This window comes from Scardinius erythrophthalmus, assembly GCF_964197995.2.
Source record: "Scardinius erythrophthalmus genome assembly, chromosome: 11".
In the NCBI taxonomy this organism is placed as follows: Eukaryota; Metazoa; Chordata; class Actinopteri; order Cypriniformes; family Leuciscidae; genus Scardinius; species Scardinius erythrophthalmus.
The window spans coordinates 39194427-39214157 of NC_138231.1; the positions used below are offsets into that span (position 1 = coordinate 39194427).

A 19731-nucleotide genomic window follows, 5' to 3' on the forward strand; every position below is an offset into this window, starting at 1 on the left:
TAATCCCAAGGAACAAATTTAAACTAATTGGACATAATAAGAAAATAATTGCTTCTTAAGCCTGCACAAAGTGCTAAACAACACATTTAAACAAAAAAGAGGACTTTTACTAGTGAAACACGTTTCTTTACTGCATTGAGGTTTAGAGGCCAACATCTGGTTTAGTTTCATTACATTTTGATGGCAGGATTGGGATTTTTCTGTTGTCTTTATATCTGTTGAAACTGGTGTTGTGGGGGTCTTAAATAGAGATGAGTCCATGTAAATAAGGAGCATGTCTTTATTTTGCAAAAGCAAAAGACTGAGGAAAGCAGATCTTCTGTGTTGATGAAACAAGAAAACAGATCATAAAAGTTGCACATGAACTTTTTTTTCAGGATTTTTTGATGAAAGTTTAAAAGAATGAGGATGTCCTACTCTGCCTTTAATTTCTTTAAAATAATAATAATAATCTTACTGAACCCAAAACGCTAGTGTATGTGGATATATTTTTTCCCTGCTGGTTCATCTGTTTAGCTAACCAATGTGTGATATATTTATTTTTTAATCAAAATATAAAATGCATACAAGAAAAGAAAAAACTTTTTAAGGGAGATAGATTTGTTCATAACAATAAATCTCATAGCAGATAAAAGTCAGTAAAGTCAAAAGATATTTAATGAGAAATAAAATTATTTACACAGTTCTGGAGATGCAACCTTTGCACAAACCATTTTAAATGAAGCTGAGACATGTTCAACCTAAAATAACCAGATTTTGCTGTGTTATACATCACAACAACTAGATTCATCACCATAGCTTGTGTTTTCGAGAATGAACTGAGTGAACCCAGAGACTGTGGAATCTTGGGAGGGTAGTGAGGCCATGTATGGGGGTTAGGCTGCTAGCCAGCGGAGGCAGTTTGTGTGTCTGTGTGTGTGAAAGAGAGAGGCCAAACAGGGCATGCAAACATAGGCTATGAGGAGGGTTGGGTGGCAGATGTGCTGTCTGCTTTGGGCTGCTGAGGAAAAACAGTTGAAACTGTGAGGCTTCATCCAGTGTGCTGCTGCAGCCCGTCTGAACTGAATGACTTGAGCTCAGATAGGTGGAGTTCTCAAAAAGTAGGTCAGCCAAAAAGGGCGGGCTTGCTTTTAACCTCTGAGATGCAACATGCTTTCCGTGTTGCGTATAGCCCGAATCTTCCCATTCATGGCCGTTAGAAGTAAATATTATTGGTAAATTAACATCATAAATCAAAGTAAGAGCGTTGGTGCTTTATTCTCACAGTTTTTGTACTTGAATGAGACTTACTCAGCATTTTGAGTAAGTTACATGAATTCTCAGAGGCACCATCACGACTAAGAGCAAACAGCTCGCCTCCACACCCACGACTCACACAGAAGGATGGAAAAATTGTTCACAATATTCACATCACACCCCTTCTGAATATGCAACATTGACATATAAATGCACATTGACTCATGATGGCCCACCTTCTTGGTTTAGCATTAGTAATAAATGCATATTCTGATTCTGTTTTATATTTTGCATAGCATTTTTGATTTGTTATCAGTGTTGAAAACAGAGGTGCTGCTTAATATTTTTTTCTTGAAACTGTGATACTTTTTATTTTTCAGGATTCCTTGATTAATAGAAAGTTCAAAAGAACAGCATTTATTTAAAAGATCTTTATGAATCTTTTGTAACATTGTTAATGTCTTTACTGTCACTTGTGATCAATTTAATGTGAGCTAAATAAACATTTTTTTTAATTATTATTTTCTTTAAAAAAAAGTAGAAATCTGATCCCAGTTTTGAACTATTCTATATTGTATTCTATAATATTAATTATTATATAATATTTATAATTATTATAAGATATTATTATATCTATAATATAATATTCTATATAGGCTAATCCAGCATTAAGTGTAGAGTTGTGATAGTTTATCAATTGAATAGACCTTGATACTGGCCAGATGTTTGACCAATGCCTTTAATGTACTACATAAACTACAAGTAAATCATGCTCACTTTTTTCAGTATTGGCCTACACAATTTTATTTTAGGCTATTTTGAAGGTGGGCTATACAATTAGACAAGATTTTGAGGGAAAGTGGCTTTTACAACTGCTTCCAACAGGAAAAGTCTCTGTTATAAGCACTTTCCTTTCGAGTTTTTCTAACTGCAATTTAACAAAAAAAATGGTTGCGACACCTCCATAAGACAAGTTAACATTATTAGGCATATAAATATAGGCCTAAATCTATCGAGCGAAACCTTAGCGTCAAATACTGACGCAAAGCACTGTGAAAGAGAGAGAACCAGCGGTGGGGGAAGGAGAGGAAGTGAAGTATGAGGTGTCTCGATAAAACACGAAAGATAAGACCGTCGGTTGTTTACAATGAAACTGTACCGGTCTGTTTATCTGTGTGTATACAGAACACTGACCAGAAAGCAAAGGTTAAACCCCGTTCGTGGAGTGCAATCCCTAGACCGAGTGTTTTCCGTTTGGCACCACGGAGTGTGATCAGCTCAAAAATAGCGCTGTCTGTTTGGGAGAGCCCAAGACAAACAGAAAACATGCCAGGAAAACGCTCTTTCTACACGTGAGAAGGGAAAACAACCCTGAAAAGCTTGCTGGGCAATTTGTTTAGCTGGAAACAAGAATGTTTCTGTGAGAGTTAGTACATGTTTGTGCACGTCAGGGCTTTTCGTGCAGAAAGCATGTGGACGGTGTGTTTACACGCACACACGCGCAGTCAGCTGGTTTGGTTGAGGAATAGTGCCAGAAAAACACCCATGACACCACACAGGCTCTCTGTCCTGGTTTTCCCTTATATCACCCACCCCCCCTCTGGCTCAGTCTTCCTCAAATGTCTTCCTCCCTCCATCACTCATGCCCTGCTGTTCTAATGCTCATCTCTCTGGATCTACCGTTTTATCTCTTGGCTGAAATAGTCCAGTTCCTTTAGCCAATGGGATTGTAGGCCTACTCTTCGGTCAACAAGTTTAAACATAAACACACTAGTTTTCCTTTGTTTTAGTTTTTTCTTAAAATAATAATAAAAAAAAAGCTTTCGTTTTTTGATTTTTAGTTGCTTTAGTCTGTAAGCAATTATTTCTTATTTCTGAGAAATGTATCATGATAATAGCATGGTTTGGGATCTGTACAATTTTTTAAATGTTTTTGAAAGAAGTCTCGACTGCATTTATTTGTTCAAAAATACAGTAAAACATTAATACAATTTATATAATATATATATAACAATATAATAATATATACAAATTTGATTTATTCCTGTGATGGCAAAGCTGAGCTTTCAGCAGCCTTTTTTTGTAAAAAAGAGAAAAAACACAATTATAATAAAGCATTTCAAAAACATTCTTGAATATAGGCTAGGTGTTCATCAACTTGGCAAATAAATATCTTTAACCTGTCAAAGCAGCAAAAGTAGTAATAATAATAAAGAAATCATGTGCATACAAATAATAACAATATGAACTCTTGTCATCAGTAGCTTTATCACATTTTATTTCAATAGGTGATATTTCTGAGATTTTTTAAGAAAAATAAATGTGGCATTTTGCAATATAATATGATACAATCCAGGCACATTGAAATGACATGTATGAAAAGTTTAATTTCGTGACAGCAGTGGGCCACAATACATACATCTAGAGCAGTGGAGGAATATGTATATATGCAATTACTTTAAGTCACAGTATGATCAAATATAAGCCATTCTCCTACATGAGTCATTTATTGGACTAAAAATGTGAAATGGCTTTTGTTCCTTTACCCAGGTCTGTTAAGACAAAGACTGTAAGAACAAAGAAAACTGCTCAGACACGAAACCCTCAAGCAGACACATCTACCCAGCAGAATTACTTCAATTTTTCCACCACTATCAATTTTGCTCGCACAAATAAGACAAAACAATTTTAGTGAGCTGCAGGACAAAAGAATCTATCACTCAATTATGAGAAGCATTACTCCCCCTGCTGGTTTATCTGTGTAGCTACAACCAAACTAAGTAAATTCAAAATATAAAATGCATACAAAAACAAGAACAAATTTTTGAGGGAATAGATACTCTCATAACAGATTTAAACTGTGCAAGACACTACTGAAAAAGATAATGTACATGTGAAAATCTTGCACAACCAAAAAAATAAATAAAAATAAATGGTTGCTGCCATTTTGATGGAGGGGAACAAAAGGGTTCTTGGAAACTGATGTGCACATTTCACACTCCGTCTGTTGTATCAGTGATTTTTTCTTTAGCAACAGGGGTTGCAGTTTTGGACTTTTTTACTTTTTTCTTTGTGAGGGAACAATAAGTCCATTCAATCTTAGACCGATGACTTCTGCTCAAGAAGCGACGCTCAACATTGAGGACCTCTTGGTACACTTCTGCCTGACGGACCCCCAGAATGAAAGAGAAGAGATCAAGGACCCACACGTACATCCTGGGCAACCAGGGCTCCATTTCTGAGAAATGATTACCGCATGACCTATGAAGGGGAAAGTGAATGAGAAAATATATTTTACACATTACATTGTATATTTTATAATGTAAATTCTATTCAAATACAATATAAAAAAAGCATTTGCGATGAGACTCACTTCTTAACGCATAACCTCAGTTCAGGATGCCAGTATTTTCGGTTGGCGAGGTACTTGACACCATTCTTCTTAAAGGTACAGTCCAGACGCCTGTTATGCATACTGGGTCCATCTGATCCCTCCTCATTTCCCCAGCTGAAGCGAAAGCTGGAGTAAGGGTTTGTGGTGGAAGGCAGTTGCTCTGGTGCAGAGTCAGTTAACTTATGAAATCTCTGCTCCAAATAATCAGCCACACCTGGAGATATGAATGTAGACAGCATTGGATGAGAGATAAACACACTACTGAGATCATTACGGAGATGTGACCAGACCAGCTTACGTCTTTTTTTGAGGACCAAGCTCTTTTGTTGCAAAGATGTAATGAAAGGATTCGTGGGCTTCCATCGCCGCCTGAAAGAGGAGAACAGAAAAGATTGTAGTAAAAGATTTGCCAATAAAAGTCATGGAAACTATTGAAATAATTGGGTCTTACAGGGCTTCTTCATGTTCCTCATTCTGTCTGGCTTTCTCCAAGGCGGGTTGTACGGTTTCAAACCAGCTTTTTAACCTGAAGACTGTGAAAAGCTTATGAGAGCATGTTGTGACCCCAAAAAACAAACAAAACTAAAATGATACACATCAAAATGAAAACTAGCAAAATAGTTACTTGTCTTTTTCTTCTTGGCCGCTTCCTCAGATAACTTCCTTGAGACATTAATGAAAAAAAGAGAAACATTCAAAATCAGAAAAGATTTAGGGCCCTATTTTAACGATCTGAAACGCAAGTATCAAGCGCGAAACGCAAGTAACTTTGTGGGCGGCTCTTGGGCGCTGTTGCTATTATACCGGCGGGATAAATGACTCTTGCGCCAGAAGCAAATCTAAAATGGGTTGGTCTGGTGTAGCTTCATTATTCATAGGTGTGGTTTGGGCGTAACGTGAAATAAACCAATCAGAGCGTCATCTCACATTCCCTTTAAGAGCAGGCGTGCTTGTTCCATGGCGGATTGCTATTATAACAGCGGATTTGCCAGGCGCGCACCAGGAGCGGTTCACAGCCGAGGAGACCGACGTTCTCGTCAGGGCCGTAAAACACAGAGAAGTGACATTGAGGATGGAGAAACCCACCCAAATTAGCTTCGGTTAAACATGCGTATCAAAATTTGGGTAAATGTGTAAGCTAGATTTATGCCTATTTTTTCACATCTTCATGGACACAACAATGATTTCCCTCGTGTGGTAATATTTTTCCTTGTAATAATGTATGGTTTTCTAAAAATGAAAACTGCTGCATCTGTGTGTAGATGAGATAAGCAAAGTGTGTGTGCGTTGTGCACATGCTACATTGATTATGGCCAAGCATGCGCCCTTAAAATAGCATATGAATAACATGCGCAACATGGCTAACCACTGACTTTAGACTAGGTTTTTCCTGGTCAGTGGCGGAATTGTTTTCTAAACCTGCAAAACAGCACCAGGGAACGTTTGCGCCAGAACACGCCTCCTCTTTCTGCTGAACCGCCCCGGGGAGCGCAAATTCATTTCTTAATTTACCGACATGCATCTGTGGAGGGACAAGTCCGCTGTGCGCGGGTGCAAAATAGGAATGATACATGCATCGGTGTACAAAGTCAATTGCGCTGGGTGCAAGATAGGGCCCTTAATTTTACAAAGACAGTAAAGTAAAATTCCCCCCCCGAAAGATAACAGCAAAACCCTCAGTTACAAGGTATGAAGTGACGCACCACTCCACATGATCATCCAACTTGAAAAGGAGCTTCATGGCAACAATGATGACAGCGGCCGCCTGAATTTCATAGCGCAAGAGACCAGGGCTCTCTCTTTTGGGGTCAAAGGTCAGATAGGATTCGTCATCCATAGCTGCCCCCCTTATAACCTTGTGGACCCAAATATGAAGGGCATCTGAGGAGGATCAGAGACATATCAAACAAAAAGATAAAATTGGATGTTGGATAAATTAATTTCAAATCTAAAACCATCATTTGCCACAACTTCTCCACTACAGTCAAAAACACTCACCTGGGAGGTTTGCATCCAGCAGATATCGGACAGTGAGAGGAAGTGGGTGGAGAAGGCAATCCTGAGAAACCGTTGGGAAGGAGGGTAACTGCATGATCTGAGCCAGATTAAAAGCTTCTCTATGGACCGTTGAGTAGGACGGAAGATGCTGTAGAAGAGTAGAAGTAGTCATGGCTTTTAGAAATACAACACACTGATTTATGACTGAAGAAGTGCAAACTGGTTGTGTCATTCTCACCCAAACTCGAAAGACATGGACATCTTTTCCAAACAGTCTCATCTCCTCTGGAAAAGCCTCTTGAATGTCCATATATGGGACACGTCTCTCTGAGACCAGCCTGCAAAAAAACATGACAGCAAAATCAAATTTTTCAAATGATCCCGAACAAGTGTAAAAAGCATCAAGTCATCACTAATAATACATCTAAATACACAGGCTGGAAAGACTTACAGCAATATTTGATGCTATTTATTAATTTTTTTAAAGCTACAGGTTTGCTGTGTTGGTCCAAAATGCGAGTTTGTATCAATATGACTATAAAATAAGTACAAAATTAGAAAAACTGTCTTAATTTTAAACCACAAAGAGGCCTTACAATTTTTCTTTTGTTGACAACTGCCGGTTTTAAAGCATTTCTCATTAAGTGTGGTATGATGGTTGGCATATGCTAATACTGAATGCTTGTTATAAGTGACCCAAAATCAGCAGAGTAGATGCAGAGATGCTGTGAACCACAGCGAGAATGAAAGCACCGGATCATGAGCTGCACGTGTGTAAAAGAGCAAAGTGTAATAAAATCACAGACTTAGAAATTTGGTGATTGCACCATATCACAATCTTGCTTTTATTTCAATTAATTGTGCAGCCCTACTTAGCATCGCTTAGTAGATAATGTTAACTAATAGCCAAATATCCATTCTTTTAGTGAACATGCATTCAGGTCTGGCTCCGTTTTAGTATGTAAGTTACATCCACTTTTCACATTCCAATTCAATCAATTCCCAATTGATAGAATCATAACCTGCCCTATATCTTATTTCACTCGTAAATGTCACATTTTGAAGTACGGTATTGTTCTGAATATTTGACCCTGATTATAAGATGACCCCTCCTTTTTCGAGATTTACCTTTTGGAAAGGCTTTTTGAGGACTAAATCTAGTCTTTTGTAAAGAAAATGATTTTATTTGAAAAATAATTGTAATATTGCATATTTTTCACATTTAAATTTTTATATTGAAAGTATGGCCAATACAAGTAAAAATGTGCAGATCTCAGTTCCAGTAGATTTCACAATGACTTATTTCTCATCTTTTTTTATGTACAGTGATAGATGTTGGCATGTCAAAAAAGTGTTTGATCCGCATTAAATATCTGATCATGGGGAGATGAATGTTTTTTCCTCAGGCTCGTTTTAAGCGTATTTGGTGCTCCCTGTTGTTGCGGGTGTATTATTGAAATTTTTCAGATTAATTATGAGTTAAATGGGTTGCTAAAGGCAATTTGTGTTGAAATAAGCAGTGCTTGTACTCCAAACCTCAGTAAGTCACCCAGCGTGATGGCCTCTCGGACCCACAGCAGAGCCAGATAGCACAGGGCCAGTGTCCGTGGCATGTTCATAAGAGTGAATGTATGTTGGTAAGCTTCTGAACATAGTGATGACTGTACATCAGTGGTGTCACCTGCAGCAGAAAAACAAAATGCAGCTGAACTAACACTTTCAATCGGGTGTAAATGTGCCAGCTGACAGAAAGTAATCATATCCGTACCCGAGGCAGTCATTTCTGTTTCTGAAGAAACCGCACTACTGTGAAATGACATCTCGCTCTGAGTGTCAGACTCTGGCTCACTCTTCGGCTTCATGTACTTGAGGAAAAAACATTAGGAAAAAAGCAGAGCAGTGCTTATGGTTAATTATAGAGTGTAAAAATCATTATTTAACTTTTGGCCCTCTAGTGGTTAAAAAGCAAAACTGCATTTTGCAGATTTTTAAAGAACATGTTTTGGTCGTGCTTCAGCTCTACGTAGGGCTGGGCGATATGGCCAAAAAAAAATATCACGATATTTTTTTTTATATCAGTCGATATCGATAATTATCACGATAAAAGTCAAATCTTTATTTCTTTCAAGTTTAAAGGCAGATTTTGGCTCCTAAATGAAAGTTGTAGAAACCAGAGCGTTAATTGTGGTTTTAAACTACTCTTTATTGTCAGAACATATCAGGACAAACACTTGCCAAACTGGTGAACATTTCACAAACCTGAGGTAGAACATTCAAACATTTGTCATTTTTCCTTAACAAAATTAATTTCTTAGTTTTTGCATGTGCTAATTTTTATTTGGTAAAATGTAATATTCTGACTGTTTGAGTTTTATTAAACTTAACCATTGGTCATCCAGTATCATGCATTTAGATCATGGTAACCTCAATATCATGGCAAAATGTAACTTTATGGTTTCTATGGTATTTGTATGAAAAACAGTTGCCTAAATGCATTATTAAATACTGTAATGATATTCCATTAGTCCTTTAATACATTGTCTACATTAATAATATAATACAATTCAATATGCATATCCCACATTTCATGGTGCGGTTAATATTACTAGGGTAACGTTACAGTAAATCCATGGTAAATGATGGGAATTTGTAGACGGAAAAGCCTTCTGACTGTATCGTTGCGCACAGTGTTTCTCCTGTTTGTCAGTGCTGTTTCATCTGCCTTTAAACTGGTTTAAATCACTGAGACATTTGTGTTCTTCGCTGAACTCAAGCGCTTCTCACTGGATCTCGCGTCCGAGACCGATCAGAGTAAACCCATCTCCTCTAGTGAGCTCGCGCTCGCGCTGCCGTTTGGACTTTGAGCCGAGCGGATAAATGGTCCGTGTGGCGCGCGGTTCAAATGAGTTTCGTTCCGCTTTTGGCGCATAAACATTATCGAACATTTATCGAACTCTTGATATCGTTTTATCGAGAATAATTATATCGCGATAATTATCGTTATCGTTTTATCGCCCAGCCCTAGCTCTACGTGATGAATATGGCTCTTTCTCATAACCAAAAAAGAGAGGGAGATTATCCTTCTGCTCATAAATCACTCACTACTAGGCTTAAGACATATAACCAGTTTAGAAAGAATCTCAAGCTGACTAGCTAAAGACGTTACTGTAGCTCTACCCATTAATAGACACGGTACTTCCTTAAATGAATACCAGCATAGCACTGCAACCATAATAAAATAACCCTTCACAATAGATGAAATCTGATAGATGAAATCCCTTTACAATGACATCTGTTAGAGAGTTACATATGGCAATTTATCTGTCCAATAAAATACCTTATTCAAGATTCGAGATTGTATGTCGACCGTCTCTATTTATGGATATGACGAGACATGAACAGGTGAGTGATGCATGTACGCAATTTCCCGTAATAACCATCCCGACAGGTCTAAAAGAACACTTACTATTGTGATCAGGGCAAGACCAAACATGTTTTAGATGAAGGATTGACTATAATTTAAATTTTGAAGAAAAAAATTACATAGTGTACCTTTAAAATAAAATGAAAACTGAAAATACATAAAAGCAAATTGAAAATATTAAGTACTGTAATAGAACATAAATAATACTAAAATAACACCCGAGCAGAGAAGTTGTGTGTGTTTTTTAAAACTATTTTTTAACTTCAACATTAAAATTCAACATAAAACTTACCACAGTAAATCTTGGAGTGTATACTGCATTTTCGGTGAAAGCTTGCCGTGTGTTCTGCAGGTATTTCTTCCAGAAATTCCATAGAATTTCTGTCTGTCAAAACAAAATATGACATCTTACAGAGACACATTTTCTTGTCATCTATAGATGGCCTTTCACACTGAGTGCAATTAAGTGAAGCGAATGTACGACGCGATGGCACTCTTAAATCGAAACAACAGAACCCTATGGAGCTATTCACACACAGCACAATTAATCGTGGTGTGACAAAGCGAGAATTATTTTTTTTTTTGGACTAGTGTGTTGATTTTTTTTTCTTCCCAATCACCCCGCGATGAAGCTGGCCGTCCAATTAGATTTGAGCTTTAGAAGTCTTCTAGAAACAACAACAGTGTGCAAATAGACATTGCGAACTACAAAGTTGTCCGCGTCAGTCGCTTTGGTTACTATCAGACGGATCTGGTTGCCATGGCAGCACAAGCGGAAACCAGGGACAACGCGGATATGACGGCATTGGCGGCGACAAAAAGGAAATAAAGAAACGGGACGTTTCTCGAATTAAATTACAAATTTCTCCTGGTTTGAAAGTTGTTGGAAACAGTATGGATAATGTAAGAACACAACTAAAAAAAATATATAACATAAATATAGTGATTTTTGCTATTTTTAAAGCAAAAAAGTTACATATTGTGCCTTTAATTTACTGTTGTGTGTTGAGCAGTGGACAAGGTTAAAGCCAAAGGAAAAATGCATTCTCGGTGAGCGCCGTATGACATCACTTTGTAGGCCAAAACGCTGAAGCGAGTTAGCATTTTAGCACTTGCGTCACAAAGTCAATGGGTTTTTTGAACTGGGTTTTGGTTAAATGGCTGAACTAAGGTCTGTGGTGGTGAACAGAAGCTCTTTTGAGACACTTTCAAGTTTTATTCTACGACATAAAATACATAAATATTACCCCACTCGTGGTTAAAGTGGTTGCTAACAAGTGGCTAAATGGGACTACAGAGTCTGTCGAGGAGATTAAACGTCATCACGCCGAACAGGTCAGCTCAGTTCGCTTGTCCTCAGTATGCTCATAATTGTGCTCTTATAAACTATTCTAACTCAAACGTTCTGGGAAAATGTTTTTAGATAAAAACTGAAAGGCTTGTCTGAAACTTAGTGATGGTGACGTTGAATATGTGGGGCCGTGGTGTAACTAACCCTAACTACATTTAGCCTAGGCTTCAAAATTCATAAAAGTTGTAATCTGTGAGAATTATCTTGATGGACAAACATGTAAGTATCAAACTTTTGTTGATCACAGAGCTTGTTTCTAGTGATAATCCAAAAGCCTATGGAAAATCCTTTTGTTTTTTTTGTCGAGGGAACCAGTGTGATGCTAACTGCCGATTGGCCTACAAAGTGACATCATACCCACTCTATTGCGCAGCCGTGAATTGGCCAAAATAGATCAATCGTTTTGCGTTTGATGTGAAAGCACAGTTTGTTGGAGATTCACTTTGCTTTATCACGTCACACTCAGTATGAAAGGGCCTTAAGACTATGATATAGTAAACTAAACTAAACTTAAACATAAAAGGCAGAACAGTTTCTGACATTTCAGTTCTTGTCTGCAGGTAATCGGAGCTGCTCCGCCCTCTGCGCCGGGAGCAGCAGCTCATTTGCAGTTAAAGGGACACGCACAAAAACGGCACGTTTTTGCTAACCCTCAAAAAGAGACAATTTTAACATAATGAAAAAAATAACCTGTGGGGTATTTTTTAGCTAAAACTTCACATATACACTCTGGGGACATCAGAGACTTATTTTGCATCTTGTGATTATACCACCCCATTAAGATAGCCTATGCAGGTGTAAGTTGCTTTCAATTAAAACTGGGACTAGGTCAAGGCAAGCCTTGCCTGTGAAACCGGGGGTAAAACTACTAACCTCAAATTTCATGCAAACACCAAGACTGACCAAAGCCTTGGCCTGGAGTTTCAGGATGAACTGAAATCCCTCACACACCATCCACTCTCGTTCATCCTCTGAAAAATAACAGAAGACATGAGATCATAAAAAGGACTGTTTGTAACTCTAAATGTCTCATACCAGCTTATCAAAAGTGGATAGAAGACTGACCCGATCTCTTTCTCTTGGGTTTCTTTACTTGTGAGATCCTGCTGTATTTACAATATAGGGCGGTGGAATCCACCACCTCCCTTGTTTTCTATGGAAAGATGTGAAATTATAAAGCATTATTTCATTAACGTTTTGGTCATTTGCATTACTGGATGAAGGCCGTTTTAAAATTATTTTATGGAAAACACATTTACAAAGAGAATCTGTCAAATGAAAAACACGTATATCGACTACCCAATTGTTCATTATTTTCAAAAAATAAAAATTAATTAATTAATAACCATTGTTTCCATGACAGTGAGTGCCCCGGATATCTAATAGTTTTTGTCTATTTACCAACCTCGATCACATTGTGGCAGTTCTTGCAGAAGAAGTGACCCCCATCTGAAACTCCCCAGTCCACAGCGGAGCACTGGCCACATGGCTCACTGAATCCATCCTGGAAGAAGAGTCCAGCGGTAACATCATCATCATAAGCTCACATATCGAAATACCAGTGCAGATCGCCTAACAACACTAACTTCAGGAGAAACTCACAATAAATTCGTCCATGATTTTAATTAAAGGTTCAGAAAACTTCCATATCAGATCCTGCGCACACAGTTTGTTTTGCAAGCAGCGTAGGAAAACACGCTTTCAAAATGGCCACCAACATATATTTTTCATAATAAAAGTCCAAGTCAGCTAAAATTTTATGAGGCTTAAAATTTTGTTTTACAACTTTAGGTCATTTTATTATTGTTAATATTCATTATTTTGTTTTATATAATATTTTATGTAATATATTATTTATATAATAAATGCATTTGGTTTTATATGTGCCTAATGTAAGAAACTGTGTAATGATTGGTATATATATTTATTTATTTTATATAATTAAATATAAATTACAATAAATACTTTAATAGAGAAGTTAAAATGAGTAAAAAGCGTACTAGCTCATAATAATGCATTTTTGCACACTGTATGCAAATAATACAAATTATTACCCCTTATTGTATATATTTATTTCAAATTTGGTTTATTATTTATATTATTTTATTATTATATTTTATACATAGGCCTAATGATATAATTGTACATAGGCCTAATTATATTAATAATATAATTATATTACATATTTATATATTTTTTATTTTCTCTCATGTATGTAGAAATAAAGAATTAAATTATTTATTCTATTATTTTTTATAGGCTTCAATTTTTATTATGTTATGTTATCATTTGCTATCATTAATTTACGCACTTTTGTTTGTTTGTTTGCACCAATGTTTTGCTTTGGCAATACAAATGCATACTTATTCACTTTATGTCTCTCCTGAATAATTTGACATATGTCATCATGGACAATGAACAGTAGATGGCGTATAAGTGCATGAATCTGTCAGTGCCTTGGGGGTGTAAACAATATAGGCTACTCCATACCTGGACTGCATCCGCTCCCCCCAAATTTCCTTCTCAAAAAGACCTGAGCACATTCTCTTCCTATTGCTCTCCTCACTCCATGACGACAGTTATATGGCTAAATAGTGTCCTTGTCTGTATGACTGTGTTATTATGACACTGTGGAAGACCCATACAAAGTAAATGTTTAGCAGTATTCATATCAAACATTACCGTTTTATGACATTTCTCCTGCCACGTATATAGGCTAAGCACACCATATTTTTTTAATATGATTCATGAACATTTCTGTCCAGATTATGCATTTAAAGTTCAAAATGAAGATCTGCAGGGAATTTTAACACATTAGCAGCACTTTATATGGGACAGACAAATTAAAGGGGGTCTTAATGTGCAATGTGACATTTGTCTTTTGTGTGCGCCTATGTGTGTGTTTTTTCTCACCCACTTGGGCTTCAGCAAAGCAAACCTCCCTTCCTCCTCCCCACTTCTTTGAAGAAAGCTGCTTCTTTCACCAATGGGCCAATTTCATGGTTTACTGCCTCCCATGCTTTCTGTTGTGTTCTCTATGCAAAACGCAGCATTGTTGCCAATGGAAATCAGGAATAGTCAGTAACTGCAGGTGGTATTATTCCTGACAGTAATAATACAGCGGATTGCCTATGGCACGTTTTACATCCCCACAGACGTTGCATGGCGTGGATAGAGATAGTGGGAGGCTGTGGGCGAAGAGAAAATTATACTTGAGTGTCACTCACTTGGTTCCTATCTGGTATAAATATTACATGCTCTCACTGCTTTTCCCATCACGACTCTGCTTCCTGCTGTTCACGGCAGCTAAGGTTAGCCAAAACAAAACAAAAAACAGCCACTGCTTGCTGTGAGCTGCACCATACAGTAGAGGGAGATACTTCATCTGTAATTAGAGCCTATGAAACAAAATTGACTATCATAACACTTATGTGTGCACGCCTAAATGTGTACGTGTGTATGTGTAGTTTTTTACCAATTCACTGGAAATGTCTGTTTCTTTCTAGTTAAAACCTAACCACAAAACAATATTTGCTGTCACTTAATATAAACTTAACACTCGACATGTGTAGGCCTATGTAGTAGATAGCACAGGTACATCTGTAAGATGTCTGCTAGATCTGGAGATCTGGAAAACATCTCCAGTGTAAATACATCTGATAAACCTCTTAGAAAGAGCAGTTTTACATACATTCTAAATATCTTAAAGACATCTTCTAAATGTCTATATGACATCTGACGTCTCAGAGACGTATTGCAGATGAGCAAACATCTCTACAAGACGTCTCTAAGATGTCCGTGTGCTATCGTGTTGCTTGTGCATTAAGGCACGAGGAACAACTCAACCAATTCAATTGATGAGCCATTACGCTCGTTCCGATCAATTCAAACTTAAACTGTTTAGACCGATTCAACCAATTCTCTGAAAAGTTCTCAGTTTCTCTGTTATTAACCTAACCATGAAAATAGCTATAACACCCAGCCTGAACACCCAGTACATGTGCATACACCGTGAAAGATTTTGGAAGAACTTCAGTCTCAACCGTTTCGGATTGAGTCAATATACGCTGGAACTGTTCAGAATTCCGATCAATGTAACGTTAATCTAAAAACGGTTCAGTCAAATAAAAACAACCAACCCAAAATAGTCGAATTGCCCTTTGCCTGTTCTCCGGCCAACAGAAAATATTACACATTAAAAAAAAAACTGTTTTTAAGATTACTCGTTCATTCAATTGTATAAAATCCCATCTAATTGAATTAAATAATCCCTAAATATTATTCATATTATGAAATAAGGATTTTAAATGAGTTAAAAAACAATAGGTCTAGAGCTTTATTGCATCTTTATTGCTGAAATGCTGCCAAGAAGAAAATCCAGAAAATAGCAATTCTCAACTACAAACAAACTTAAACTAATTTAAACTAATTTTACCGATGTTACCGCACATCACTGTTAACCAGTAAACCTCTCTTGGTCAACCAGCTTCATCAGAAAGACATTTTTGTTGGTGAACAACATAGTTTTGCTGGTCCAAAGAAAAGACCAGCACAAAACCAGCATAAGGACTAACATGGCCTGAGTTATTCTTTTCAGCAGGTTATCAGTCTGTCTGGGCAGCATTATTTGATGAGTTGATTAGGGCTGTGTTGAAAAAATCGATTCACCGATTCTGAATCGATTTTCATATCAATTTCTAAAGATCGATCCGTAACTCAGAGGATCGATTTTCCCCGTGAACTTTAACTTTCCGCGTCATTGAATTCACGCATGCGCGCGAGGTGGAAGGACATTAAAACAACGTCAGTACACGTTAAGCAAGCGGTTGCTTTGAAAACTCCAGAAACGCTCAAAGCTGCGATCTGGCACCATTTCGGGTTCAGAAGCAATGCAGAGAACGAGCTTGACAAAAGCAAAGGTTTTGTAAGTTCAAGTTTTATTTACATTCTGTGTAATAGAGATGCGCGGTTGGCGGTTACAGCCGCGGACTCCGCGGATAAACCGTGGATCGGGCGGATGACGTGACGAAAAAATATATTTTAATTAAATTCGGAAGGGTGGCGGGCGGTTAACCAATTAAATAAAAAATATATGCATACATTAACCTGTTAACCGTTGCCAGAGCGCGGGCGCACTGAAGCGGTTTTTTTTATAAATAGTTCAAAGTAACTATCAGATTTAATGTTATACCTTGACAAACTATACATCATTACAAAGATATAAGACTCAAGTTTCAGAATTTGACCACTATTGTATTCTGAGAAACTTATAGCGACAGTTATTTCTTAATTTGTGTCAGGAGTTATGAAATGAAAAAATGAGTCGATACCTTTGATATGAATTATGCGCGTCAGCCGCTTTCATTCATAAAAAAACTCCCGTGCCGTCGTCATGACAGCGATACACAAAACAACGTCCTTCCGGGCTTTTAGCTAAAAAATGTGCAGATTTGGAGAAATATTGATATATTCTCATAGGTTTACATCAGATTTCTATAGACAGGAATAATATTTATTGAATTTATACCCAAATGCGTCGATGTAATCATTATGAGCGTTTGTATACTCTGTTAATGCGTTTTCAATTCATACCAATAGCATGAGGGCGCCCTCGCCGCCCTGTGCACAGTATTAGAACATGAAGAAGTGCCATAATCATGTGACAATCCAGGAAGCCTCGAACACACACACAGCTAACAACAGATCGCGCTGTAACATGGAGAAACAGTCGTTTTGAAGACAATAAACATGTTTGCTATGATATTTGAGTTACCTGTGTTTTTCAATCCATGCCAGGTATTTCCATAATAATAGATTATATTTATAATGTAATGCTAATCTATATAGACTATCATTGTGCAGAACAGTATACAATAGTATATTTTCTGTCTGATTTTTTTATCTGAAGCCAAATTAGATCACAGAAAATTATTTAAAATACTCGATTTGCTTTATAAAGTAAGTTTATAAGCACAAACATGGTTTTAATCTCATAAATTGTCGTGTATTGATGGTGTGCTAAGCTAACATGCTAGCTAGCCCTAGGTGCACCTGCCACCTAGAAGTTATATTTTTATTATTTTTTGAACGCTTACTGAAATGTTTCTTTATTCAAGAAATGCATTTAAAACAGTTTAGAATGTAAGGGTGAACTTTGAGAAAATAAATTAGTGACTGAAACCATATGAATAGCATGTGAATAGCCAGTCGTTAGTAACTAATGCAGACAAAAGAAATGCATATTTAGAGCCATAACCTGGCTGGAGAGGTGTGAATGTGTGCAGGGGGAGACTGAGACTGAATGGGGCTCGTTTGCACCACAAAACAACAAAGACAATATACTGCATAGATGGTAAGAAGATGACACTAAATATCAGTAGCATTTTAGCATCAAATCAAAATAAAGTCACATGACATGGTCTTGAAAAACATTTCACTAAATACAGAGTTTTGGACTTATTATCTTAAGATTTTAAACATAAAATGTTTAGACATGTGGCATTAGCTGTAGTGCATTTCTAGACTGCTCCAGGGCCAACTTCAATTTTATTTTCATGAGGATGTTTCATAAAAAATAATTTCTAATAACTTTACAAAACTTTGAAGCTATTTATAACAATTTTTGTCATTATGACAATAATTAATTCTACATTACAATAAACTGCCAGGTGTCAGCTTTCAAATGAGATCATACTTGTGCTTTTAGTACAAAGGGTTCATGAACTGTATCTGTTTCAGTTTGGGTATGTCATTTCTTGGGATTTTTCAAAAGTGGGGTTGCAGCTTAACAGGTTAAGCGGATGGCGGGCGGGTGCGGTTTTGAAAATTGGTCAAAAACGTTGGTGCGGACGGATGAGTTTTGTAATGCGGTTGAAATAATAGCCCATCCGCGCATAATGTTGTCTGTTTACTATGAAGCCAGTAACCAACAATCTGTTTACATTTGCACTGGCTTAGAACAAATGTGTTCTAAATGTTGATCATTAAAATAAAAAATAAAGGTGCATTTGCATATGAACTGTAGCAGCTTTTTGGAAAATTCTTAATGTCATTTTTAATAATACATCAGGTTCGCGTCTAAATAATCGGTCTACTGCTGCTGATATACCTCTGCGTCCTCGGTCGTCTACACCAGTGCAAGTTTGTGAAAGCAGTTGTATCAACACTCTGGAAGGGGGATTGTTCTTTACAACCACCAATACTCCATTAATTTGCAGTTGAATGTCTATAATAATAGTATCAATATGTTGCATAACTACAGTCCTGTAATTCAGGTAACAGCTGGAAAAAAATGCTTTTTTCAAAAACCATTATCTAAATCTCGAAGATCGGATCGGATTCGGATCATATCGGATCGAATCGAATCGAATAATGATAATCGATTCAAGATCTTGAGAATCGGAATCGAATCGATTCTTGAAATTTGAATCGAAACCCAGCCCTAGAGTTGATGCAATAATGTTATTAATGTTGCCACGCACTGTATTGGCATACTAAAACCTTCTGTATACACATTTCTGTCGTAACAACTCTCGGAGAGATTAGCATGGTAATGGATGTGGTAATGATTGTTAATGTATTTGTTCTTGGCGGAATGCAGAGCAAGTGCAGAGACTATACTGCCAATACATTCACATACATTGCTGTGGCACATGTAACAGACATGAATAACCCCCATAGCAGATCTATACAGGTGGAGCTTGGGAAGGGGGAGGGTTTCTTAAAGTGCGCTGCAACAGCAACCAATAGATGACAATGTGATCACTACCAATTGAGTTATGGACCTCAGCCTGAGCCATCTAGACTTTCTTGCCAGAACTTGGTATTGCAGTATTAACTAATTAAATTGGAGCAAATATAAACACATATAGCCAACACTATTTATTAAATAAACCTAAAATATTGAATCTATAACTTAAAAAGTGCTTCACTTTTATAGATATTAGCCATTGTCAAATACATATTTTGATATGCTGAGGTGGAGGCAGGGGAATCTTCACTCACTCTCACACACTACACACATGGAAAATCCTATTGTTGCCCACCTCAGGTCTGCATACCGTCGGTTACTATGGCAACCACACCATGTAGTTGCAGCCGGAGCGAACGGAGGGGGTAGTTCATGCATAATCAAAGATGAGAGCATGTGCACAGCTCTCATCTCAAAGAGGCTGTCAGAACTCCTAGAATTATGCGCCCACAAAGGATCTGATGTTGTGTGGGGTCTGGAGGATCAACCACCGTTTTTACTGAGAACAGTTAAATGTAAACAGGCAAAATGTAATTCAGATGATTTAAATTGACCTGTTTTCATAAATAGGCCTATCT

General features: G+C 37.2%; 1 protein-coding gene across 1 annotated transcript; it reads right to left on the minus strand.

The window, feature by feature from the left end:
* Positions 1-3489: 3489 nt before the first annotated feature.
* Positions 3490-13134, minus strand: taf1b (TATA box binding protein (Tbp)-associated factor, RNA polymerase I, B). Its single transcript, XM_081379298.1, has 15 exons — positions 13006-13134; positions 12809-12907; positions 12469-12556; positions 12277-12374; positions 10345-10437; positions 8397-8493; positions 8165-8309; positions 6867-6966; positions 6629-6776; positions 6334-6511; positions 5256-5293; positions 5082-5163; positions 4929-4999; positions 4610-4844; positions 3490-4497 (listed from the first exon to the last, which is right to left on the minus strand). The coding sequence occupies exons 1-15, from the start codon at positions 13018-13020 to the stop codon at positions 4230-4232; spliced, it is 1755 nt and encodes a 584-aa protein (XP_081235424.1). The 5' UTR covers positions 13021-13134; the 3' UTR covers positions 3490-4229.
* Positions 13135-19731: the final 6597 nt, after the last annotated feature.